This window comes from Pseudopipra pipra, chromosome 19 (genome assembly GCF_036250125.1).
Source record: "Pseudopipra pipra isolate bDixPip1 chromosome 19, bDixPip1.hap1, whole genome shotgun sequence".
NCBI classification, from domain to species: Eukaryota; Metazoa; Chordata; class Aves; order Passeriformes; family Pipridae; genus Pseudopipra; species Pseudopipra pipra.
This window is the reverse complement of record NC_087567.1, coordinates 5,765,651-5,789,701: the sequence shown is the minus strand read 5'-3', so window position 1 is coordinate 5,789,701 and position 24,051 is coordinate 5,765,651. Positions and strand designations below refer to the sequence as shown.

Here is a 24,051-nt window from a genome sequence, read left to right as displayed (position 1 = left end):
ACAGAAAGTTTCCTCATCCTCTCTCCCTGGGTGATTATTTCTCCCCATGCAACTTTCCTGCATCAAAAGCAATGTCCCAATGCCTGCAAGTTGTTCTGCAGGTCCACAGCAAACTCAGTACATCGGGCTGTCTGTGCTCAGGAACTGCGTGATTCGCCAAAGTCAACTCACCTCTGTCTGATTTTCATCTTTCAAGCAAACCCACCAGTTAGAGGTGGCTACCCCCTAAAACTGATTAAGATGTCTTCTGCTGCTGCAGCTACGTGGTTTGTTTTTTCTTTTTTTCACCTTGCAAAAGAGCAATAGGAAACTCTGAGCACTGAAAGCTTTGTCTAAACCCACTCTGGAAAAGCAGCTTATACCATTGTTCTCCTGTCATACCCGGACAATAGCCTAAATATACTATGCAAAAACTTGCTTGCCAGTACACAATCTGTCTTTATTTGTTCTTATTTATAACCTTGCAAGGTCAGAGTTTAAGGTTTGCTTTCACTGTTTGGATGGTAAATAGAACTGTATTAATTCAATATGTAAAAAAGAAATGCAACGTGGCGTTTCTTTCCATATCACCTCAGTGTCCTGCACAGTTATAAACAGGGAGGTCAGTCAGTGGTGCTGCAAGATGTGTCACTGGGATGCACATGGCATGTTATACAGCAGGAAGAATGGACCAAGCTGGGGGTGGGAAGAAAAAATATGGGAGATGTAATTTCTAATTAGGTCAGTGATATTCAAATTATTATTCTGAGGCCCTGGCACAGAAGCTGTGGCTGCCCCATCCCTGGAAGTGTTCAAGGCCAGGTTGGATGAGGCTTGGAGCAACCTGGTCTAGTGGAAGGTGTCCCTGCCTATGGCAGGTGGGTGGAACTGGGTGGTCTTTAAGGTCCCTTCCAACCCAAACCATTCTGTGATTATACAAACCCCAGACACAAACAGCCCTCTGATCACTGAGCTGGTAACACACAGCAGAAGGAGCAGACCTACTCAGCCAAGTGGATCAAATTCTTAGAGCAAGAAGCCTCCTAGAAGCTACTTCACAGCATCACCTCAACTTTAGGCAAAGAAGTGCTCCTTCAAGTGCCCAAGGACCCAGTGTTGTGTCATATTTCAGTACAAAAAGGACTATCCCATAAAAAACAGGATTTGTTTACCAAGCATGACAACAAGGACAAACATGACAACACGCTCGCCAAGGCATCAGAAAAAAAGCACATTACATTCATGCTGAAAAAGTTGTTCTAGACTCAGGTGTGAAAAGTGAAATGAAATGCAGAACTTATAAGCAAGACACATGAAGACCATTTCCAGTTAGTGAACACACACTGCTCTCTTCCTGACAAAATTACAGCTTTGATGTCTTATCCAGCATAAAACAGCAATTAGTACAATTACAGCTTACAAGGCATGCACTAAACCTGAACAATGCACGTTGTGGTTGCTAGTCTGCATTTAGGTTGGACACATCCATAATTTAAGCCTGTTTCTAAAACATTCTAAGCACCTTGTAAGGTCAATGAGAATCACAGATACCCAGTACTTTGCACTGTAGAGCCCCTGAGATTTACAGAAACATTAAATCTAAATTCTTCTATCCCATGCTGATTAGGCTGTCTGTTTGTCCCCTTAGGAGAGAGGTGCTGTAGTGAAGGAGGAGAGAGTCAAAAGCAATTGCAACTAAGTCAACCCATCATCAAAGATAGAACATTGTAAAATACATCACCAGAGGAGTTATAGTTTAACATCCCCATGTCACTTGGTGAGGCTCCAAGACCAACATCTCACTTAACTCAGAGGTGGGAGTGATGAGAGAACTCCCAGGGACACCTTCCTCAGCCCAGACAGCAAAATATCAAGCAATTAATTCAGTATTTTTTTTTCCTGGACATGCAGGATCGATCTCAACCATAACAGTTCCCTGGAAGGATAGGGCATGGTTTCCCCAACATCAACATCAGTGTTTGAAAGAAGTGCACTCACCCCAGCTCCTCACAGAAGTTCACAATGGCATCAAAAGCTTTCATCACAGCTTTGTCAGATTCTTTTAAGGTGCCTTTTTTTTCCTGAAAGTAGATGGGGACAGGAACTATAGTCTTCAATTTAAATATAAGCAGGTAAAGTAACTCTAGCAATGACCAAATCCAGCCCTTCTGATCAATATGGCAAACAGGTACAGACACCTCGATGTCTCTGCTCCAGATTTCTGCTCACCCACGTCTCTCATACAGAGCTGGGTCTGGCAGCTCTTTCCCTTCCTGCTTCACTCCCTTCTGCTGTCCCTTGAAACAGGGCTCCAGAAGTTCTAGACCCAGAAAACCTCATTTCATCTTTGATTATTCAGAGGTTACTGCAGGGAAACCAGACTAGAGCAAAGGCTGCATATCTGGGCAGGTGGATACCCTTCTGCAGCTCTCACCTGGATGTTGGAGAGCTCCTTCTTAATCAGGAAGCTGACTTGATCCCGGTCATTCCTTGAGTAATAGAGGCGGCAGCAGGATGGCTTCCCATCCCTCCCAGCTCTGCCAGACTCTTGGTAATATCCAGCCATTGACTTGGCAATATTCCAGTGGGCAACAAACCTGCACATGATAAAACAGGAAACACGAGGCTGCAGGTTTCTCAAGAGCATTTCTCACGTTTGTAGCGTTTGCGGGCACCAACAGCAGTAAAAAGTAGGGCAGCAAAAGCATAAAAGACAGAGAGAACTGAGCACAGCAAGGGATTTTGCACACAGAAGTTTAAGTCCTCTTAACACACGGGGGAAAAAAATGCATCTGGACAACAGGTGAGCAGGATGACATGCCAAATGGATGGAAAAGAATGAGCACATGAATATCCCAAACATGCAAACAACTGTACAGCTATGAAGACTGAGAATAAAGACATTGGATTAAGGAGTTTGGGAGATTTTACCATAAAACACAGCATTAATTAAAAAGGGGTTTTTTTGTGGAACACAATTTCACCATTACAAAACACATTTTTAAATACTTGATTTTCAAAAGACACTTCTTTGCCAAAGTTTGCATGGGAAACTCTGTCTCACTGTGCTCACTTGCAGATGAAGGCACCCTTCCTAGCCAGCGAATATGACTATAGAATCATTACTACATTTTATGTAATCTCTGAAGGAAGGTTTTCAACACACCACTGCAAGACTGCTTTAAACCTGCCAGTACCTGACTATTCAGCAATTCAGCTTATACCTGCTTTGAGAGGATTTTACAGAACAGTAACACTGCCAATTTTTTAAATACCAGTCTGCCTCAAAGCCAGCATGTCCCAAGGGCAGGTATGATGCATGTGGGTGTAGCTGAAGATTAAATGACAAAAGCAAGCAAACATGTTTCTTCAAACACAAACACTCCAGGAACAGGCCAAGCAGGAACCATCAGAGCCCCACATATTTAATGCCCATCAGGAAGTTTACTGAAGAAATTGATAAATAATCTCAAGCAAAACTGAATTAACAGTGAAGAGAGAGAAGCAGATTCCATCCGAAACAGACACCACCTCTGTTTTCCCTTTTGCCCAAAAGAGTCACCTCCAGAAGTTGTCAGACCTGATCTTACTTGATAACATATGCACAAATACTCATAAATCTGCCAGCACAGAGCAGAGGCTAGGCAGCAGTGCCTTGTTAACTTTGGTATAATGTCCTTTAAACTATTTTAAAAACATAAATTACTATAGTCATTTTAACTCCATTCCTTGGAAACCAACCAGATTACAAGTGTATTTCAGCTGTATTTCACTCTCAATCAGCCATTGATCAATCTCTAACATTTCAGTTACTCTTTGCTTTTTTTAATGACAACTGAACAGGGCAGAGTGGCTTCAGCAGGTCCTTAACTCATGCTGCTGTCCTAGGAGACTTCCCATTTCTCTGTTGGGTGATATGCATCAAGGAGTAAAGTGGTCTGTCACTGTTTCCTGGCAGCAGTGACACAGACAGAGGGATGGCACAGTTGTGAACTGATGGGATTATCTCAGTGATGTCCTGCCCCTCTCCCACAGTGTTCAGAGAAACTGCTTTATGTGGATTTTAAAGTAAAGATCAGGTCTGTTGTGGGCATTGTCTGAGCTGCACCTGAATGATCCCTCCATGAAGTGATCTCAATACTCACTCAGCACAGCTATGTTGCAGGGCAGGAATTCTAACACAGAGCCCTTATGGTGACAGAAATCCCAGAGGAGCAGGAATTGAAACCATGTGCAAAGTTCTGGCCTTGGACTAGAGCTGTATTTTTATATGGTTATTGCCATTTGTGAACTGCTATTTTTTCCCCTTGCATTGCAAGAGGAGAGAGATCTCCAAAAAAAGGCTGGCTCTGACTACTTTAGTAGAGGGTGCATGAATTATTTTAGGTGCAGATTTTCTTCCCACTGCTTTTTAACGGCAACTGTTTCCCTAAGGGAAGTGAAAGAGGCAGCTGTGAGTGCCTTGAGATGGCTCTCTCTGAAACCCTGGGGGGTGTGGCAGAAAACAAGCATTCCTCCAATTTTCTTATTTTTGGGTATGACTGGCAAAGAGGAGCTCTGCTGCCTTGTGTTTGATTTCTTTACAAAGCCCTTCCAGGTTTGTTTTTGCTGCTTCTAAGCTAAAACCTCCCAGCTCTGGTTTTGTGGGTTTTAGCAAGTGTTCCTCAGGCATTTGAGTCAGGTGTTTCAGGTAACAGAGACACTGAGACTTTTCCTTCCCACTGTTCAGGTTTCAGTCTCTGGTGGTGCCCAACACTCAGCCTCACACACCTGACGTTTGCTTTGTCTACTCCCATTCCAAAGCTGATGGTTGCAACAATAACAGGGATCTTCTCCTCCATCCATTCATTCTGGATGGAAGTCCTGTCAGCTGGCTTGAGTCCTGGGAAGGGAAAGAGAGGGAAGGAATCAACAACAAAATAAAACAAAAAACCCAAACAAACAAACAAAACCCCCAAAACAAAAACAAACAGAAAGAAACGAGGATTTTCTCCTCCTCCATTCCCTCACTGCAAGCCTCACTAAAACTGACTGATGTACACACTCCTTTCTGCACATGTTTAAACTGGCCTGGCCTGTGACCAAGCAGAAGTCAGCAGCAGCTGTTTCTATTCCAAAGAAGAAAACTTAGCTCTCCTCCCCCGGGATAAAAGCTGTTGTTATATTTAGGCCATGCAAGATCCAGAAGTTCTGGAGAGAGGAGAATGCCATTCTGGTGAAGGCCCTGCACTTATCTCACAGACCTGACATGTGAGCATCAGACACAGTGCAGACCATGCCTAGAAAGCTCTTTTCTAGGGAGCCCCAACCCAGGCCTGAGAGGTGGCACAGTTCAGTCGTAGCAGCTCCTGAGAGATGCAGCAGTACCTGCGTGATAGGCCTTGGCTTTCACCCCTCGGCAGCTCAGTTCAATGGCCAGCTGGTCACACACATCCCTCATCCTGCAGTACACGATCCCACAGCCCGAGTACACCTGGAAACAAAGTCCACCACACTGTCTGAAGCCAATCAACAAAACTGCAAATACAGTCCCAGGCAAGAAGCATCTCACTCTGCTGTACAAATGCACTCAGGTGCAGAGGTTACAGCTGAGCTGCTGAGTTATTCTGGGAATTAATGTTAGAGCAGGAAATTAAACACATTTCAAATGCTTCTGTTCACCCTCACCATACTGGAAGAGCAGAGCACAAGCAAACATACAGTGATCACCCAGGATGTGACAAACCAAGGTGGAAATGCTCGTCCCATGTTCCTAATTTATGTTCACTTAGAGTAACCCCTTTCTGAGGACACAGAATCACAGAATCATTTAGGTTGGAGAAGACCAAGATCCTCAAGTCCAACCTTGGACTGATCACCACCTTGTCAACTAGACTAGAGCACTGAGTGCCATGTCCAGTCCTTTCTTGGGTACCTCCAGGGATGGTGACTCCACCACATCCCCGGACAGTCCGTTCCAATGCCTGACAACCTTTTCTGTGAAGAAATTCTTCCTGGTTAATTTTTAAAATTAATTAATTTATTTAATTTTATCACATTAATGCTGTCTGCAAATGTGACACCACATCCCTCTTAGTGCTGATCTTCTCTTTGGCTGCCCTGTGTCTGCTGTCCTCTCCAGGCCACCTGGAGGGTGCTCAGTGGCCTGTTTTCTGGATGTTACTTTGTAGAACATGGTTTCTCACCTCAGAAAGGATCACAACCTTCACATTCTACCTGTTTTAGAGGAACTAAAAAACATACATGAGCACTTTTAGAGGACTTAGAAAATATACATTATCACTTTCCTTCCTGGGACCTCCTCCTTCCCTGCCACAGGGCCATACCAACCACTGGAATATCAGTGACCATTAAGACAGATTTTGTCCAGTTTAGCCTCCTCCCCTAAAGGTAAAACCTACCCCAGTGGTGTCCTTCACTTCGAGCGCCTTCAGACAGAAATCCTTCAAGTTGGCGTAAGGATCAGCCAAGAGCTCTTTGAACTGCACATCGTAGAACAAGTTGGATCTGAAGCAAGGAGTCTTAAACGTGGAAAGTGGCTGCTTTAGCTTGAGAGCTGCCACGATGTCCTCCTGGACCTGCCTGGTGGCAGTGGCAGTCAGGGCGACACAGGGCGTGCCGGGGATGCGGGTGCGCAGAGCGCCCAGGCGCAGGTAGTCGGGGCGGAAATCGTGTCCCCACTGGGACACACAATGAGCCTCATCTATGATCAGGTAGGACAGGAGGTTCCTGGACACCAGAGAGTTCAGTGTTGGCTGGAAGGAAGAGGCAGCTGCCATCTCTGGGGTGATGTACAGGAGCTTTACTTGGGGCTTCTCACTTGCTAAGTCAGCCAGGATGGTCTTCTTCTCCTGGGCAGACAGCTTGGAGTTCAGAGAGCAGGCTTTGATCTTCAGAGCCAGCAGGTGATCCACTTGATCCTAGAGCAAATACAAAACAAACTAAATGAAAAGCAAGTGGAAATAAAGAAAGACACCAGCACCAAGAAAGATCCATCTTTTGGTCCATTTGTGTTACTCTGCTATGCTGCTTCTCTCTAACACCCAGGAGGTGACAGACAGGTGGAGAAAAAAGAGGAAGGCTCAGTTATAAAAGCCACCATGTTATTTTTAAAGAAAAAACCCATCCTTTTAGAGAACTGTAAGGCATCATACCAGAGATACTCTGCTCTCCTCACCTATCACCAGAGTAAGGAAAACACACTGAGACATCAAGAGCATCCAGAGGCAGGTGAATTGCAGACTCATGAGCAGAAAGACAAGAGGCAGCCGTGCTTCCAGTCTTCCAACCCCCTTCCCTGGCTGCTTTTCCACAGCTAACAGGAGACAGTTACCTGAATCAGTGCAATCAGAGGTGAAATGACAATGGTGATGCCCACTGCCAGAACTGCAGGAAGCTGGTAGCACAGGGATTTCCCTGCCCCTGTGGGCATGCACACAAAGACATCCTTCTCACCTGCAAAAACAAGAGGAGAAAGCTCAAGGCCCCTGAGTGGTGGGGAGTTCCCAGGGCTCAGAGTGGAGGGGTTGGACAGAAAGGCTTGTAGTGTGTGAGAACAGTATGTGTGTGCATGTACTGTGTGGCATAATCAACAAAAGACACTCCATTTTAGGTTCTAAAAGCACAGCAATACTTTGCATGCCTGCAGTGCTTTCCTTCAAGGAATCTCTGATTGCTTTGCAAACATTTAGAAACAGCCGTAAAAAAGTGCCAGAAGTTACACAGAAACCAAGATAAAGAGAAGTTAAATGAGTTATTTGTGCTAAATCTCTTCCAGAGGAGCTGCTTCCATTCATTTTTACAGACCTTCAGTTACCAGATTACCAGCCCCATGACAGACCTTTACAAATCCTCTTAAAGCTTATCCCAGAAAGGTCCCTCATACAAAACAGGGTTTGGAAATCTCAACCACACAGATAATCTCACACAGTGAGTGACTGTCACTGCACTGACCAGCACCCACCTGAAGGCAGGAAGGTGCCAGTGACACCATGTTAACCCTGCACACAGAACTCTGCTGTTGGCTGCTCTGTTGTCAACAGTGAATGGTGATCAGTGAAAACTCTGATTATATCCTGAGTTGGGCACTGTTCTGACTCACACTGTGAGAGCTGCTGGGGGAGCTGGCAGCTTGTCTGTGTGAGCTGCCTGTCCCACCCCCAGCAGGGTGTTGGGGGTGCATTAACACCAGCAAAACCACATTTCTGACAATGGCCTCGTGGTTCAGAGAACAGATCAACTGTGCCAGGACATTGAGTCTTCTATAGGTATTGTCTCTAACACAAGGGCACTTTTACTCTGAGAAGGTATAAATGTAAAGAGTTTTGACCTCATCTGACCATGAACGTGCTGGCAGGTGCACCTTAAGTTTCCTATTTCCTGGTTGATGCAACAGTGGTGTTAAGAAATGAATGAAAGGAGAAGAGGCAGAGCTTGTGCACAGCACGTGCTCGTGTTCCTGTGCCACCAAAACCACATCAGAGCAGAGGAGAGCTTGGAGGGCCAGATGATCCTGCTTAGATTAGTCTCCTCACAACAGGCACAATCCCAGATCCTGCAGGGATCTTCCCACGGGAAGAAGGACAAGCAGCCGTGTTCCACACCTCACCGATGCCGGGCCTCACCTCTCACCACAGTCATGGTCGCGCTTTCCTGGAGGGGAGTCTTGAAGGACTCGAACCCGAAGACCTTCCGCAGTGTTTTCCTCACCCTGCCCTCCAGGCCCGGGGGAGCCTCCCTGCTCATCCTGGAGACGCTACGAGAGGAACCAGAGCTCGTCCGAGCGCTGCCACCCTTCCCTGCCCCGTCCCACCGCCGCCTGCACCGCCTCCCTCGGGGCTGCCCTTCTCTGGGGCCTCCCGGGGTGCTCACCCAGGCCCCTCACTGAAGGGTACCCCAATATGGTTTGTTCTGGGTCCCCACAGGGCACAGGTCGGGCACAGCAGAGCGGGGGGGACTCGCTGCCCCCCCAACCCGCCTGCACCCGACACGGGGGGGAAGGCGGATCTTTCCCACCCACACAGGGGCTGTGCCCTTCCCCCTATGTCCCACCCCCGCCCCGTCCCAGCCCCGCTCCGCTCCGCACGCTCACTCTCGCTCACAACCCGGCAGGTGCTGTCGCGGCACCACGAGATGACGTCAGGAGCTTCTCTTAAAAGGCCCGCACTCACAACAACCAGCCCGCGGCCCTTTTATCCCCACCCACCCACCCCCAGCCCCCCTAAAGCCCCCGCTCCGCCTCGATGAGCGGTGTCTTCCTCTGCCCGTGAGCGCAAAGCCTGCCCGGTGCCCCCAGAGCGGGCGGAAGAAGGGCGGTGTTGCCATGGTGACCGCCCTCGCGTCATCGCGGCGCGCCGGAAGCGCCCCCACGGGCGGGGCGGAAGATGGCGGCGGCGAAGCGCAGCGTCCTGTCCTCGCTGGCGGTTTACGCCGAGGACTCGGACCCGGAGTCGGACAGCGAGGCCGGCACGGCGGGGAGCGACGGGGGAGCGCCTGCGGGTGAGGGCGGGCAGCGGGCAGGGGGCCCAGGGCAGCTGGCGGGCTGGGGCGCCAGGGTTCCCCCCGCGCGCCGCCCACTCCGGCCCGGCGCCTTCCCCATTGTGGGGGGAAGGCCCCACTCGCCGCCACTCGCCGTCACCTGCCTATTTACCTCGTAGTTTACCTTTTCTCTTCTTCTTCAGGTGAGAAAGGAGGCCTGGTCTCGGTTGGGTACGGAGAAGATGACTTCACCCGCGTGGATGGGGACGAGGAAGGGTACGAAGAGGAGGACGATGAGAACAGCAGGCAGTCAGTAAGTACCTCCCGTGACCCCTCGCACACGTTGCAGAGGCTTTGCTCTCTCTCCAAAAAAACAAAAAAAAGCCCCCAAGTAGTGACTTGTGATGGAACCTGGAATATGTGACTCCTGGTGGGAGTTTCAGCGCTTTCCAAATGCTCCTGTTCATGTTGTTTTCAAGTGCAGAGCATTTGCCTTGGAGCCCCTCTGCAGCTTGGCACAGCTCGTGTTGCTCGTGACTGTGTTGGTGTCATTTGACTCTTTTGTGGGAAAAAAGCTGTTACAGCCACACCAAATAAAAATTATTCCTTAAGCATAGTTGGCATGTATGAAAACCTTTCAAGAGGACCACGCTGTCAGCTGGTGGATTAAAAAGAATAAAGTTCTGTGGTGTCTTAAGTTATTATTTTGTGCATAACTCAGTCCACTCACTGCATCAGGTTACCTTGGTGTGAGTGTCCCGTGTCCATGTGAGTGGCTTTTGTCTCTCTCAGGTGCATGGCATGTGTCTGGCATCACCTGAACACTGAGATAACTGATATGTGGTGAGGCAGGGCATGGACTCACAGCCTGGGGGTGCAGCTGTAACACACAAAAGGATCTGTAGTTCTGTCCTCTGTCTGTGTGAGAGAAACAAGAAGTTTGGGGGGAAAAGGGGGAATCTGTCTGCTTTTTTTCTCACCAGACTTTTTCTTACCACTACAAGTGTTATCTTGTTCCTGTTCTAGTTCTTTCTTCTACCCATAGCAAAAAAACTCAGGGCTGTTTCTACAACCTTTCCTCACTGAGCTCTACTCTGTGTGTGTTAGATCAGACTCTGAGGAGACACTCACTGTTCCTGCCATCTGTTTGCCCAAGGAGCAGCCAAGAAATTTGTTGGTGTCTCGTTCTTGCTTTTAGTTTTGTTCTGCTGCCCCTGGCATCTGGCTTAGCAAAGCAGTGAAGCTTCTTTACTGCTTTAGGGATTCTTCTTTTTATATCCAGTGCTTGTAGAGCCTCCTTCACTGAGGTCTCTGTAGTTCAAAGAAAGCCCTGGGTGTGATGAGCTGTGTTCAGTGAGCACTGTAAATGGCTTGGACGTGGAGTAGCTTTGTTGTACACACAGTTTTTAGTGCAGGTTGCAGCTGTGCCATCATCTGGGAGGTGTAGGTTGCTGTTCAAGGGATGACAATCCATCAGTCACTCTGGTGTCAGCCATGGAATTGTGGTTACACTGCAGGTTACACGGGGTACTTTCTGTCCAGGTTTGTTGCAGAAGAGCAATGCCTGGTTTTTTTTGCATTAAATATTCTCTGAGCAGAATTGAAAACTTCCTTGCCATTGCTGTGCAAGTGGCTCATATTGGTTATGAGTTGTCTTTAGAAAGCAGGATGAGTTGGACTCAGGTTGGGCTTTGATCTAAACTCAGTGCTTATTTTATCAACCTTAATATTGAATGAAAAGCCTGTTTTTTTCCAAAGGCAATTCTCAGTGATTCTGCTTTGTTTGTTAATGTTGTTTTAGTGATACCCCCTGCTAGGTTAGGAGAGCTGTTTCAGTTACCTGTCCACAACATGAATCATTCAACCCATTATTGCTTTGATGAAAATTACTTTTACCAGTATAATATAGGTGGGACTGTGGAGGGAAGTGAAACCTCACTTGTGATAAACACCAAGATACTTAGTACTACAGTTCTTTTCTAGTTACAGACTCACTGTAATTAAACTTTGACAGTTAAGACTGAATTATTGTCAAATGTGCATCTTTCAGAAAGAAGCTGAAGAGTAACTGAAGTGAAGGAGTTTGATGTCTCACTTTAGTGGCAGAGGCATCTTAACTCAGGCAATTAAAACTTATTGATATTATTGTGTGGTCAGTCTCTAGCCTGCCTTGGGAGAACTTTCTTGTGTACTAACACTCTGAGGTGGTTCCTTGTAAACTCTTCCTTTCACTTGCATTTATCATTTGTTTCTTTGTTTTCCTTTTGAAGCTGAAATACTAAGTTCTTGTTTTAGGGCCAACGTTGAAATTTGTGGCAAAGTTTCAAGGAAAAAACATTCTGCTGAGTTGTTTGAACATGAAAAACAATTTATGCTCCTCAAACTTCTTTTGAACCCAGAGTATGTATTTGTCTAGAAAGGCAGGTGCCTGTAGGATCCCCAGTGAGGGAGCTCCCAGAGCAGTGGCACAGCAGAGGACCAAACCTGGAGCTTACTTCTCATGTGGTGTAGATTTTCACACGAGGCTGTGTTCGGTGTTTTAAGCTCTCACAGGGCAGAAATTTGCCCAGTTCTTTGTTTCATTTCTGGCTAGAAAAAGAAAAATGGAGTCTGTTCCCTAAAACACTGCAATTTGTCAGGAGTTCCCTTCTGTGGAGGTTCATGTCATCAGCAGACGAGGCCACGGGAGCTCCACACTCACAAGGAAGGTGTGGTGTCTGCTGGATCACCAGGTCCTTGGAACTTGGTGCTCTCCAAGCCTGCATGTGTGGTTTGGTGGCAGGCCAGCCGTGTGTCCTGTGTGTGTTGCTGATGCTTGAGGGTATCACAGGTCTTGCAAATGCTGCTTTTTCTGTGGGTACTGCTGAACTGGAACACCACCAAAAGCCCGTCTGCCACTGGAAGAGACCAGAGTTACCAAATGACAAATGCTTTTTTTCCCCCAGTTCTGTTGCTTCCTATTGTCTAGTTCTGAGCATTCTGGAGCTGCATGAGTTTTGCAGGGGACATCTGCTACTCAGTGATGTTTTTGCCTACAAACTCCCCTCAAACCAAACAAACACTTCTTCCTTTGACTGTAGGACTTGTTCGCTGGTCACGAGTGGGTGGGGTAAAACTACCTTCCCTGGAAAGGGGCTTGGACTTCTGCTGGGCTGCTGAACACGAGCCCTTTGCTGTAAGTGCAGTTACTTGCCAGGCCTGCTCTTTAAGCTTAATCCTGTAAATTCTTGTCTTGTAGGAAGATGACGATTCAGAGACTGAAAAACCTGAGGCTGGTGACCTAAAGGTATTTGAAAGTGTGGTGGTGTGGTGGGGGGGGAAGTTCAGTACAAGAGGAATAAGTCTTAACAGCATGGCTTGGTGTTTGTTTGTGACCTGTAGATAGTTCCACAATTTGCTTTTGTAGCTTTAACATGTTTTTTTGACTTTAGTTCTGGCTTCTGCCAAAGGTAGTTAACAGACTGATCATAAGTGAGTTCTGCATTCATGAATTTAGTCCTCTTGTGCACTAGATCTGAGGTAGGTTGTCTGACAGCAGCTCAGCTGTTTTGCAGTGATCTGGGAGATGCAGCATTCAGTACAGAGTTTACAGAATTCTGTTATGAGCAGTTTTAGTTGGAATATTTCATTTAGAACAACTTAATGAATAATTGATCTTATGCTCTTAGAAGTCACAAAATGTGTCAAAATCAATTCAGTTGTCTCTGTCCTTAACTCTGTTCTTCTAAATGAAGCAGTTTTGTAAAGGTTGTATTTCAAATTTTAAGAAATGAAATAAGATCTCCAGGTGATAGCTATGAAAAATAGTTGAAATCATCTTTGCCTTGGGTTTACACCTTGTTTCTGCTGAGCAGCAGGTGTTTAACAGCACACAGGAACATAGGTCAGGCTAAAAGCTGGAAAACAAAAGACCAAATCCATATGAAACTTTATAGAGTGCTTAAATTTTTATGTGAGCTCAATACAAGCATTTTTGTGGGGTACCGAGTGATTAACAGTTGCAAGGGCATTTATTTTATCCAGCAGCTTCCTCAAGGATGCAGACAGTCTCTAAACTCTGCTACAAAAGCCAGAGGACTGTGCTGCAAAGTGAAATTCTGTAGAGTATTTAATTTACCACAGAGCTTTGATAGGATAAAATCAAGGCAAATGAATATGTTTAGCTGTTTTAGTTGAGTTAGTTTTATAGCAGCACCTTCTTCCAGGATCTGCAATATTTTTAGGGGTTTATAGTGATACACAGTTGAAAATCTTGGCAGCTGCACTGCAGCTGGTAAAGTCTCAGTGTGTGAAATATCACCAGTGCCTTTGGCATCCAGTGGAAATGGAATGCACTGTTTCCCTTTCTGTAGCAAGAAAAATTTTTTTTTTTTTTTTTGGAAAACAGGAAAAGGTAATCTCCCACTTTTATCCTTTTTCTACTTTAACATTTTTGGCCCTTGTAAACATGCAAGATGTTTCTGTAAAAACAGCTGGATTTAAATGTGTGCTGTGAAAGAAAAATAGAGGTTTTCCTTAAAAGATAAATTTGCTGTACATCACCACAACCTCCTGTTGTAGGGCCCTGTAGCAAGAATCTCATTTCACTTTTAGAGAAGTGCTGTAGGACTTCAGGGCAATGGAGAATAGATCTGGCAGAGGGAGAAAGAATGAAACTGGGACTATAGCAGCTCTTGTCTGAGTGATGATGCATTTCAGAAATCTTACCACTGAATTGGGTGGCTGCTGCTTTAATATCTTGCTGTCATTTCATGTTGGCTTTTTTAAAAAGCCTCTTGGTTTCAGTGAGTTGTATGTGCTGCTGTCCAGGTGCATTTTGTGCTTCTGGAGAAGAGCTCCACGTGGCCACAGAGCAGCATTTCAGCTTCAGTGGGCAAGCAAAGAAACACTGGGGGAAAAAAAAGGCATTTGATGTGTTGGGTAGACTGTACAGGAACTGAAAATGTAAATTAAATTTAATAAATAAGTAAAAATAAATAAAAAGAAAAGTAAAATGTAATTTCTGCCATCCCAGCATGATGTGAAAGGTGAGGATTTGAGAAGAGTAGCAGGAAGGCAATTTGAACTGAGTCTGAAACTCAGCAGTCTCAGACTTCCATATCATCCTTAATAGATGTCTTCATACATAAGTAAAAAAGGGAATTGTCTCCTCTGGCCTTTTGGAGTATTTTTTTTGAATTCTAGCTAACCAGGCAGCTGGCACTTGGAGAGAGGTGGCTGTAGCAGAGCAGGTGTGGGTGTGTGAGGCATTCCAGGGACACTGGTGGAGTTGCACCAGCCGTGCTGTTAAGAAATTCACTTGGGATGGGGGGGGGATGGAACATCTTTGTAAAATCAGTTTTACTTGGAGCAGTTGCAAATGTTTCCTATCCCCTTTTTCCACCAAGTGGCAGTGTTCTCCTCGGTCTTCCTCATTGCTTTGAGCTTGCAATATCTATGACAACTTGCAAGTGTTGTAGTTAACTGTAAATCCAAAGTGCAGCAAAAAGTGAGGCCCTTGGTTATAACTTGCTGACATTTTTGGGTAACTTTATTTTGTTTTGTCCCAGCAGAGTGCTGTAGTTGTGGTTGCTCTTATCAGTTTTGTGAAACATGTTTAAATAGATGTCCCAGGCCCTTTATATATGGTTAGGGCTTTTCCAGGGTCTGAATCCTTTAAAATGCATGAATGAGAAAAAAAACTTTGCAATTCATCAGTTAATTGTAGTCATTTCAAGCCCTGAATACACATTCAGCTTTTTTTTTTTTTTTTGCTGATATTTTGCTTCTTTGTACATACTGTACATATTGTGAATGAGCAACTTTGAGATTATATCTGGAATAACTGACCAGGACACCTGATCCAGGCTGTGTGGAGGAGTTCCCTTGTTGCTGGTCTGATTTGGCCTCATCCTGCACTTGGATGGTACCAGACACAAAACCTCCAGAAGGTCCAGCTGGTGTCAGTTGTGGGTATAGACTGAGGAGACAGAAAGTGGGGGACGATGTAAAAACTTGTTTGGTAAAATGATGATGGGGAGAGTGGAGTTTGTAGCCTGTCTGAAAAAAACCCACTGGGAAGATACTTTTACCCCTCCTGTGGAGTTTGTTTATCTTGGTTTTTTATCTTGATTCCAAGGCGTTTGCCCTTATTGGCCTCAGTGAAGGTGCACCTTGTCTGTCTGTACAGCCCTTGTTCCTCACCAGAGGGAAAGCCAATAAAAAGGGCTACTTGGGGCTGCAGCTTTCCTGTGGGTTATTTTTTTGCCAAGGAGCAAGTCAGTATAAGCCTTTTAAGTTCCAGCATTGTGATGTCAGACTGCTGTTTTCTGTCTGCTCTCGGTGAGATGGTGGAGAATTTTCTGTGCACCTGTTTGGGGGAAGGTGTGTGCCAGGAATAGGAGAATATTTGAGCTTCACCAGTCATCTGAAAGCATTCTTCCAGAGCAGACTTCTGGAATTCACAATTCACTGTTTCTGAGCACCTGTGAATGTATTCCCAAACATTGTGTGCTTGCAGCAAAAAGCAGAATTCTCCTCTTTAAGCAGCAAATTCAGATATATTGCATCCTGTACCTGCATTTCAAAGTGCTGCAGGCACTCATGGAAGACTGGAGATTCAAATCGAGGTAGAACTTAATTGCTCTTCCAAAATTCACTCTGGATGGATGTGCTCAGGCTCTGGGACAGGACGTGTTTGTTAATGATCAGGATCCCTTTAGGGTTCCCTGCTTTTACCTGAACAGTCACCAATTGTAAATAAGCATCTGCCTTAAAAGCACTTTAGAAACAAATCCTTCTGCTTAGAAGCAAAAAAAAAAAAAAAAGTCAACAGAAGCTGTTGGCAAAGGCATGGTGTTCAAAAGATGGAATCCCACAGCCTGGATGAGTTTTGTGTCCTTTCCCCAGATGATGGAGCTGTGGGTACGGAATGAAGGATGTTGTGGAAGTGGATCTGAAGTTTGGTGTTCTGCTGGCAGTGCTTGTTTGGAATGAGGAGGGTTAACTGTGCAGCCAGTGCAGGTTGTTTGGGCTCTGGCCAGCAGCTGGCTCTGGTTACAGCCCTGATGCAGTAACAAGATACAAGCCTTCAGAGCTCACTAAGTGGACCAGCCCTGCAGGAAGAAGGAAAATCAACCTTAAACAAAATACTGACCTTGTGCTCCAAGCCTCACCTGAGGGGTTCTGTGCTTCACATTTTAGGGCTGGATGAATAGCAGGTTGCAAGTGTTGATCGAGGCCAGAGCCCAGCCCTGCAGCTTTGGCTCCTGGAGCTTTCACAGAGGGAAATCATTAACTCTTGAGCCTTGATTGTGGTATCAGGACCAGCCAGTGCAGGAAAGCTAAGAAATTTGCCACTCCCTTGGCAAGTGAATGCCTGACATATGGCAGCAGTTTTTCAAAGCAGGTGGCTACTTTGATGTTTTCCATTTCTGGTTTTGTTTTAAGGGTCCCCTCTGCATCCTTGGGGCAACCAAACTGGGATCTAGCAGAAGGCTGTCAAATTTTCTAAGCATGTCTGAGTACCACCTCTTGATAAGCATCAACTCTTTATTATGCTTGGCTTTTATTGATCCAGCATACCTGTAAAGTAATTTTACTGTGTTATGATGTGTAGGTGTGTACTAACACTTAGAGGCTTTTGACTGCAGTGGTTTTATTTTATCTTGCCTGCCCATTAGCCCGTTTGTTTAAATACCAAAATTATCTTGATTTAAAATAAAAGTGGTAAGTGCTAAGAACCAGTAAATGGGTGTGTGTGCAGTAATGTAATCCATGAAATTAACTCCTATTTTGATAAGGCATATTAATTTTTTCTGAATTCAACATACATTTGTCAAGCCAGGCTCTCAAAAAATGCTTGAGTCTACTCATTAACTTTCATCTCAGGTATAATTATTTTGCTCCAAAGAAGGGGAAAAGTATGCTTGGGAAAGGTTCTATCATTAAAGTGGCCTTTATTATGCATAGCTGTGAGCATACCTTTTTGTAAACACTTTGAAAGCATGAACTGTGCAGGTTCCAGGGCTGGGGTCAAGGTTTTGTTTCCTCTCATTCCTTTGCCTGGGAGCACAGCCCGAAGGTGCCAGTGATAAGCACTGCAGTCTCAGATTCATCTTTTGCTGTGTTTTAAATTCCTTTTAATATAATTGTGTAAAATGCCAACTGTGCTTCCAACTCTTTGTATTTTCCCCTCGTTTTAGGTTTCACACATGGATTTTCAGAGCTCTGTGGAGAGAACCAGGGAGTTTGGCAGTGTAGGAGAGAGTCCTTAGGGGGTAGTAGAGGTAACTCAGCTGTAGATGCTGTTCTCTGCAGTGCTACAGTGAGTGCCCAGACATGAAACCAGCTGATACCTGGTTCCCATTTTTAACTAGGTAAACTTTAGTTATTGCCAGAGAATATCAGGGGCAGTTAAGGTTGTTTTGCATGCATGAAAAAAAAATAGCATTTGGCATCTTGAATTATTTTGCCCCCTTGCCACACGTACTGCTGTCTCCAGCTCTGTCTGAGAGGGAGACAGATCCCAGCATTGTTGGTCTCTGAAGCTGGAATACCTCATGTAGAGCTCCTGGCTTCCATCCAGCTCTGGAGCTGTTTGGAAGATGAGACATGTCCGTGGACATGCTTGTTCCTTCCTCCCCGCCGGGCATACATGTTGTGGCAGAGTCTTCACTCCCTGCAGTGCTAAATACCAGGGATTACTGACACAGGTGTGGCTTGCCTCTCTCCAAAGGAAGAGCCAGCCTTTTTCTGTTTGTCTTTAAACTTGAAGAAAAGTCCTTTCTGGAGCTGCTTCCCCTCACACATTTCACCTGATAAAGGTCTGAGTTCTCCCAGTGCAGTTCTGTGGTTGCAATGAGTTCTGTCTGCTGTGCTGAAAGGGGCTGTTCTGAGTGTGCCTGTCAGTGCATGTCACAGTGAGAGTCTGAGCAGTCAGCACAGATGGAGGATTGCCTCAGATACCAACGAATATCTGAAAATAGCTTCTTCCAGCTGCCCTGTTCTGGGTCCAGAAGGAGCAAAATCTGTGAAAGCTCTGTGGGATCCATTCACAGAGGAAAGCATGTCCCAGTGAGGTTACTTGCTCTTACTCCTTGCCTCCAAAGCGTGAAGAATTTTTAGTACTATGTACTAGGGAAGAAAGCCTGTGCAAGAAGTTAATTTTGTCAGCTCTCCTGAGCCTTTCCTTTGCTGCTGTGAGGCTTCATATTTTTCCCATCCCAGCTTTACCTTCTGCTCGATTCTGTACTGCAGCAAGCTGTAAAAAAATAAAATCATCCAAGTAGCTTGACACCTCTGCCCTGTCACATGGTGGTGGTGCTGATACTTCACCCCTGAATTCCTGTTTCCCTGTAGGAAGCAAAAGTGACTTGGAAGCAGAATTTGTGGGCTCTGCAGGGCAAGGCACCTCTACCATGGTGGCTTCAGGGGAGCCTGCTGGGAGCTGTGCTCTGGGCTGCTGCTCTTGTGCTTCCGTGGGCTGTGCAGGTGGATTTGGGAGCAGGGTCCATCATAAGGCAGATGTTATTGACTCCACCTCCACATGGAAAGCAAAAGCTCTGGCACACAGTTCCTTGACTGGAAATTACTCCTAACAAATAATCTTTGTCAAATATTGAGATAGCATATGTCAGGTGAATGGAGTCAAGTTTCAAAGAAGCTATTTAAAGGCTTTATTCTATGAATGCTTCCCTTCTAAAGCATTTTCTCACTGAAATGCTTTGCCAGATTGGGATTTTTCGGTAGTTTTTTCATTTCATTAATGAATGTGGATTTTTTTTACTTCATTTAGCTGGAAAAGTAAAAGGCAGTGCCAGCTACACAAGTTCTTTATTTTGATAAGATGCTTAAGGAATGTCTCAGGAGTTGACTCTTTCATGACTTGTTCTTCCTTCCCTATTTGTCTGTGACAATGATATCTCAAAGTAGGTAGATTTGTAAAGCCTGTACATAAGTGTCATTAGGGGTCGGATGTATAATTTTTTTCTGATGGTGGCTTATTTCTGAGCTGCTGTGCTTCTATTGGTATCCAGATCATGGTCTCTACAGGTTTTTCTAAGTTAAATTTCTTACCCTGTACTGGGCACTTTGCCTGGAGCTATGTATCAGAGCTGGCAAACAGGATATGGCTGTAGGAAATGTGCTTGTTTCAAGCTTTCTCTTGGGATTCTTCTCTCACAATACAAGAAAAAAATGAAGGGAGAAGAAATAAAAGCACTGTACTCCTGTTCCCTTGCCTTCTCTTCCCCAGACTCTAAATGCATTTGACATGAACCTTGTTTGCCTTCAGCCTGGTTGCACACCAACATCAGGCAGCTCTGGTGAGCAAGAAATGAAACTGTGGTTGTCATGCACTTTTAATATTAAATGAGAAGTTCTTGGTGTTCTCTTCCCATTAACACTTCTGATCTTTGTAGAAAAAGCATGAACATAATTGATATCATGTTCCTTTAAAAAGGAAAAGAAAGGATAATAAAAAAGCACATGATCCAGGGTTTGGAGTTATCTTTCTCTTGCTGCCTGCGTGTAGACGTTCCACCTGCTTGCTCTGGCAAGACCATCTTCTCTGTCAGCTTCTAACATTTTATGCTAAGTTATAGTTTTTTTCCATCATGCTCAGCCAAATGAGGCTGTTGATATGTTGGGACTACAAGAGATATTCTGAATTGTAGAGAGGGGGGGAAATTACAAAAGCTTATTGCTGGTGCTTGCTCAGATGAGAGAAATCCACTGTAACAGCTGTTGCAGCAGCAGGTCCACTGGCTACTGGTGGAAGGACTGTACTGGAAAATTCCCTGCAATAATATCTTCAAACTAATCCACTGCTTGACAACAGTGTGACTGATCTATAAATTTTGTGGGTGGCAGTTTAAATTGGTGTTAAATTACTTTATGTGCAAGCAATCAGGTGAAGTAGTTGGGAGAGAGAAGAAATTCTGCAACACAACACAAGAGAGTTCTCTGAAAAAAAGAGAAAATGTTGAGGGGTTGGTACTGTGGAAGCTTCTGAGCTATTTTTTTTTTTAATATTAACTGGAAGTCAGTGAAAAATGAAGCCGTAGGTATCAGTTGGCTGCAAGTCTGGGAAGGCAATTAAGCAATGGCAAGTCTGGCATCAACTTCCCCACTTCCTACAATTTGCATCTTAGTTAAAGCATCAGGGGCTGGTTTCGTATCTTTTCTGCCTTCCTGTTGCAGTTTGAAGTGCACCTGCACTGACATATGCAACTGCTTCTACCAGAAATTGATGGTTGAATTTGTGCCTGGTGGTGACAGTTAATGCCAACAGTTACACTGGATGTGAGCGTTGTGCTGGATTTATGGATCTCCTTTCAGGAAGGACTTAGCGAGCATTGTTATAAGTCAGTCCATTCTTTCCATTAAATAAAGCTGTTCTGGGCAAGCCTTTCCAAACTGGAATTCATCAGTCTCAGATTCATATTGTTTTTGCTTCCTTCCTTTAATCTCTGTTCCATGCTGTGAGGATTGGTTGCTTTTATTTTCCATGGAACCTGAGCAGGCACTGGTTTTTATGAACTGTATGGAAACACTCTAGGACTGGAAAGATGGTCTGTGTTTCACCTCAGTGAGGTGAAAGCTTAAGCCAGAATGCAGCATCTTCTGTATTCATGTACACACACACGCTCCCCTTCAGCTTGTTCTTCTTTAACTGATTATGATACATGAAAACCAGCAATCTGGGTGCTTATCAGTCAGGCTCTTGCAGGCAGCGTCGTCTTGTCCAGGGCTTGAAAAATGCATTTGTCTTGGGAAAGTGGAAACAATGAAAAACCTTTTCCTGAACTCACACAGGAATAGTAATATCATAACTGTTATTGGCTATCAGTGATGTGCACAATTGTTCCTAGAGTCACAGAAATTGTGATTTATGTTAGTGGTCAGTTAGGAGCTTAGAAAGGTGGTGGTGGGGTTCTCGTTGGTTTTTGATTTATTTATTTTTTTTTAATTAATTTGGCTTTGCCCATAGCACACTCTTCAGAGTCTGCTCTTTATTAGTCTCCAGATCAGGGGAAAGGAGTCTGCCTCCTGCTTGTCTTTGTCTTTCAGTCTTCTTCCAGCTTGGCTCTGAACCACCACGGCATCCCTTGACTCCTCTCAGTGGGTCTGCTGGAGCAAGGCCCTCTGGCTTTAGGCCCTTAAACAGTTGATCTTGTGAGATCAAGGCTGCAAAAGAGATGGCAGCCAGAAAATCAACTTGCTGAGTGCATGATAAAGTACAGTACTGCCTTTTTTTTTTTTTTTAAACTCAGTCAAGCTATTCTTAGAGATCGTCATGTAATGGGGTAAAATGCTAGATGGGGTAAAATGACTGGAGAAAAAAAAATTAACACAGAACATTGTGGGATTTGCCCTGAGTGTTGTATTTCCATGATGGTAGAGAGAATTTCCAGCATAAATAACATGTCCAAGCTGACTTTGTGCAAGTAGCAAGGGGCTGGCTGCAGAAGTAAATTCAGAGATGCTTCCACACAGGTTTTCAGAGGTTGTGCTTGTGAAAATTTTACAGTATAGGTGCTGCTAGTGAAGTCTTAATTTATTGAAAAAATAACAAGGTTTTCAGAATTCATATGGAAATGAACCCATTAAATTTTGCCTTTAGCTCTGGAATACTTGAAGTCTCTACTAATTTCATATATTTACTCTGATAAAGAGATTTCCCCCTGCTTGGAACCATTTACCTGCTTGATTTTGTGCTCTTCGTGTGAGATACTGATACATAATGTGGTGGGTATTGGTGATGTAATCTATAAAAGATCAAAAATCTAAAAAGATCACCTTTGCCTAAATATGGATTTAGGCAACTTCCCTATTTAAAATTCAGTTACCTTCCAAATTTTCCGTTGTTTAAATGCTTTGGAATTCCTTTACAAATCTTTCATCCACGCATAAATATTTCTTTGCTTTCATAACCAAAAGGTAGGAACTGTGCAGTATTTATTGTACCTTATTTTTCCACTTCATGATTCTCCATTTCATTCAACATAGTGTATAAGATTAGATCTCCAGGTTTGGGTTTTTTTTAGATGCTGTCTTTTCTAATTGGTTCATTGTATTCAACGTGTGTCTGAGACTTAATTTAGCCTAAGGGAGTGCAGAGCAGTTCTTTTTGGGTGATTGGGTTTTTTAGGCTGTCCTAAATTCTGGATCTTCAGTAGATATTCAGAGGTTTGAACAGGACTTCTTAAATCTCACATCTGCCAAACTTTGGTCAAGTTGTTGCTGCTTGCCTCAGTTTTCAACAGCAAGCTGAGCAAATATGAACAAGCACCGTAGGAGGAGTCGGTCATCCCTTTGTTTTCTGAAGGCTTGAAAGGAGTTTGAGTTAATGAAAAGCTGTGTTGATGTCTTCAGCTTGTTAATGATGGAGCAGGGGGTGTAGGTGCACAGTAACTCATCAGTAAGCAGAATTCATATCCTCTGGGCAGTGAGGTGTGGCTCTGATGTGTTGGTGAACGTGTTTGCTTTTGCTTGGTGTAGCTCTGGGCTTTCTGATGTCTTGGCTGTGGCCTGGGGATGTGGGGACCAGACTTGCTGGAGCGGCTGTGGTGGAACGAGTGTGGGCGATGGGAGCCAGGGGAAAACACAGTGGGGCCTGATAGGACTGGCTTGATTTAGCCTCTTACAAGTGGGGCAAGCTTAAAGGATGCAAATTAAAGACCAAACTTGATTCTGGTGAAAGCAAACTCACTGATGATTCTGGAAATTCTTAAAACATACTATTTTAACACGTCTGATGTTTTTGGGCATTTTTGTCTGATGTACGTAACAGGAGAGGTTTGGGCCATCAAAGAATCTCTCAGCATATTCATTCATGTTTCCTGAGGATTGTGTGCTTATGCTTAGTACTAAGTCCAGACATCTACAGGAGACTTGAAAATGGGCTTCTGAAAATGTCAGAAAGGCAGCACAGACCCTTGCAAACCTGTCAGTGTCCCAAAGAAGAGCACAGCATTCTTGGGGGTGCTTAGCCACTGGGTTGCTTAAGTTCCTGCTTGGCAGAAATATTGGTGATTTGGGGGATTTTTTTCTCTTGCCTTTGTGTTCTTGGATGGTAAGAGAACAAGTGGGTAGAAGGAGATGGGAAGGATAATGGAATAATAAATACAGTGCTGGGTACGAGGAAGGATCAAGAGGTGCTCAGGGATATAGCCTGTCTCTTCCTCTTCCCTCTCAGTCCACTTAAAACTTTCAAGAGATAAGAGCACAGGATGTAATTTAGTCAAGGCTGGAACACAAGCAGTTCCCTCCTTTCCCTCAATAAACATTTGCTTGTTGTCTCAAACCAAGGCGAGAAATACTTGTAATTACCCATCTAGCAAATTCTTCCCCTAAAGGCAATAAAGCAGCTTTCTGACCACGTGTGTTTACTGCTCCTGAGTCATTGTATGTGCCTGGACATGGGTTACCTTGCATCTGTGGCCCTGTGAACTTCTCCAGCCTGCATGGTCATCTGAGTTTGTCCTCACAGCCCATTAGTTACCACAGAATTGTCCCCACTTTTCCAGTGGTGACCTGAAGCTCACTGTGCTAATGCCACCTCGATGTGATTGAGGCTGCCCACGATATATCCTACAACATGTCCATGTAGGT

The 24,051-nt window shown here is 44.7% G+C and overlaps 2 protein-coding genes across 8 annotated transcripts in view; one reads left to right on the top strand and one right to left on the bottom strand.

Moving 5' to 3' along the window:
* RECQL5 (RecQ like helicase 5) overlaps positions 1-9,173 on the bottom strand; it is a 37,184-nt gene extending 28,011 nt beyond the window's left edge. For 3 of the 6 annotated variants that reach the window (XR_010435258.1, XM_064675832.1, XM_064675834.1), the window contains exons 1-8: positions 9,071-9,173; positions 8,604-8,734; positions 7,313-7,434; positions 6,381-6,899; positions 5,347-5,452; positions 4,750-4,861; positions 2,414-2,576; positions 1,978-2,060 (exon numbers count right to left, since the gene is read on the bottom strand). Coding sequence is in view for 5 of the 6 variants with exons in the window: in XM_064675832.1 (XP_064531902.1) it covers positions 1,978-2,060; positions 2,414-2,576; positions 4,750-4,861; positions 5,347-5,452; positions 6,381-6,899; positions 7,313-7,434; positions 8,604-8,724 (1,226 nt within the window). In the remaining variant the exon portion in view is untranslated. Of the gene's footprint in view, positions 1-474; positions 676-1,973; positions 2,061-2,413; positions 2,577-4,749; positions 4,862-5,346; positions 5,453-6,380; positions 6,900-7,312; positions 7,435-8,603; positions 8,735-8,850; positions 8,923-9,070 lie in introns of those variants that run through there. The other 3 variants (XM_064675835.1, XM_064675833.1, XM_064675836.1) reach the window with 3 other exon arrangements.
* A 155-nt stretch (positions 9,174-9,328) lies between these two features.
* The window catches only part of SAP30BP (SAP30 binding protein), a 29,852-nt gene continuing 15,129 nt past the window's right edge, over positions 9,329-24,051 (top strand). Inside the window, exons 1-3 of one of the 2 annotated variants that reach the window (XM_064675853.1) lie at positions 9,330-9,477; positions 9,660-9,769; positions 12,695-12,742. In XM_064675853.1, the coding sequence (XP_064531923.1) occupies positions 9,363-9,477; positions 9,660-9,769; positions 12,695-12,742 (273 nt within the window). In that variant the 5' untranslated portion in view covers positions 9,330-9,362. Of the gene's footprint in view, positions 9,478-9,659; positions 9,770-12,694; positions 12,743-24,051 lie in introns of both variants that reach the window. The other variant, XM_064675852.1, reaches the window with a different exon arrangement.